Source organism: Cyprinodon variegatus, unplaced genomic scaffold (assembly GCF_000732505.1).
Source record: "Cyprinodon variegatus isolate N-32 unplaced genomic scaffold, C_variegatus-1.0 Scaffold1160, whole genome shotgun sequence".
Classification (NCBI taxonomy): domain Eukaryota; kingdom Metazoa; phylum Chordata; class Actinopteri; order Cyprinodontiformes; family Cyprinodontidae; genus Cyprinodon; species Cyprinodon variegatus.
Genome location: NW_015151613.1, coordinates 46121 through 48252, shown reverse-complemented (window position 1 = coordinate 48252; position 2132 = coordinate 46121). Strand labels below are relative to the sequence as shown.

The 2132-nt window shown below is 40.3% G+C and overlaps 1 protein-coding gene across 2 annotated transcripts in view; it reads right to left on the bottom strand.

The window, feature by feature from the left end:
• Nucleotides 1-1974, bottom strand: part of nsf (N-ethylmaleimide sensitive factor) — a 51209-nt gene extending 49235 nt beyond the window's left edge. For both annotated transcript variants that reach the window (XM_015400911.1, XM_015400912.1), the window contains exon 1: nucleotides 1824-1974. In XM_015400911.1, the coding sequence (XP_015256397.1) occupies nucleotides 1824-1835 (12 nt within the window). In that variant the 5' untranslated portion in view covers nucleotides 1836-1974. The remainder of the gene's footprint in view (nucleotides 1-1823) is intronic.
• Between the last annotated feature and the right edge of the window lie 158 nt (nucleotides 1975-2132).

Sequence of the window (2132 nt, the reverse complement as noted above, 5' to 3'; positions counted from 1 at the left end):
TTTTGTGAGCCATTCCACCCCTAATATATATTGTAAAACTAGTTACTCTTACAACGTTTTTCGATTCAAAAGTTTTTCAGAGTTCCACTTCGGAAATGCTTTTTTTTCTTCAAATTTTTCAATTTACAGACTTCTTTGTTGTTTTTCTGTTTCGTTTGTTTGTTTTTTATCTTTTGAATTTATTAAATTTACAAAATGCATTCCAGCTTCCAACAATAATGGAACACAATTAACTCCATATATACATAGCATATTAGCAAGCCGTAAAAAAACAGGCTATTGTGATAATAGGCCGAGCAGTTATGCTTAAATTCACAGAACAGCTATCATCATACTCACTTTTGTTTACTTACAATGCACCACTGAGTGAAGCTGATAACTACACAAAGGTAAAGAAAAGCCTTCAATCTACAACCGTAATCAATAATGACAACAGGCTGTTGACGCTGAGTCTGGTTCTGTTGGAGGTCACTTCCTCTTATAAGGTGGTTTTCCCCTCCAAAGTCTTTCCCTAAATGCTCGTTATTGGTGATTGTTGCAAAGTCAGCTACACTTTAATCTAAGAGTACACATTTTGCAAAGTCAATGACTAAATGCAATCAGCTATAGTTGAGGAACTTTTTGTTATATAAATCTGCAAAGCATACCATATTTGGAAGGAAAGAAAACTGCTGCATATCTACATGAGGTAACCCTGAACTATATTAGCCCTGATGTTAGCATCATGACAGTGCATTATATCTGCATTGATAAGATGACAAAAATGTGGCATATTGCTGATTCAAATAGAAAATAAGAATATGCGATGCAAAAAGCACAGTGATTTTAATCTGTTATTGCCTCATTGACAATGAAATAATATGTTAACTTCCCACTGTATATAACATGTGAGGGTATTCTCCTCCCCATTTGAAAAAAGTAATATGTTTTTTTGGACGAAAAAGAACAATAAGAACTAAATCTAAAATTTTATATAGTATGCTTGTGGGGGGGTTAGGCTCAGAGGAAAATACAGTTTTATACATCTAATTTATTACATCCTGGAGTCACATAGAGCAGGTAGTTTAATGTCCCTGTGGGATTCATTCAGTACGTTACATTAAAACATGGGGAGCAAAACATATCAATATATTGTATATTCGGGAATAAAGAGCAATTATATAATCTCTGCTTAAAGGTGGTGTGACTACGAGGCTTTGAAACAAAAAAAGAGGCGCGTCTTGTAATGAAAGCATCCTTTCACTGGTGGGCTGCAAGGAGGGGCTTTTGATGAAAGTGATAGTGGGGCAGGTGGAACAACAGCAACCTTTAACATCCTGTCCCTTTGGCACCAACCAGTCAAATCAACATGCACCGTCCAACTCTCAGCTATGCGCTGCTGCGCGGCTCCAGTAGCGCCACAGATCAGATGCAGACAGTAGAAAAGCATTTTCCATACATCTAAAAGGGCTATTTTTCTACCAATCTCCTGCCTCTTTATTTCATGACCATCCTGCATAGCAGGAAGCTGCTGCAGCTCAAGGACAAGCGAATCCTTGGATTTCTGGTAACACTGGCAGCTGTGAGCAGACTGAGGCCATGCAGAAAAAATAAAATCCCCCTAACATGGAGGTAAACTGGGCTGTGGGATCACATCAAATGAAATAAACACTCCTTTGCTGCAGTCACAGTGACATTCAGAAGAAATTATGCTGGGTGGCTCTATAGGTTCACAGGAGATTAGGCTTAACCGACATCTTGTGCCGTGGTAGCCCTCCTGCTTTCCGTACAGTTACTGAGTGTGTTCGTTTTCTTGGTGTGAGGAAAAGAAATAAAGCTCTTACCCGGGTCGCCATCTTAACGGTTGCGGTAGATTTGGGGATGCGGCTCGGCTCAGAGATTCATAGGACGGCGGGGACAGAGGGGTGAACAGATCGACGGCAGATCTTTTTATAAGCTGCTGCGCATCGCACTCTGATTGGTCGATAAAGCGGAAGCGTGCTAATGGAAACAGGAGGGAGGAGATGGCCTGAGCATCCGTTCAGTACTGCAGCACAGTGAACTGTGTCAGAGAGGAGCAGGGTGGGCCAAAAAAACAACAAACAAACAATAAAAAGCCTGATCGATTGGTTGACTCGTGGTTTCTTCGTGTG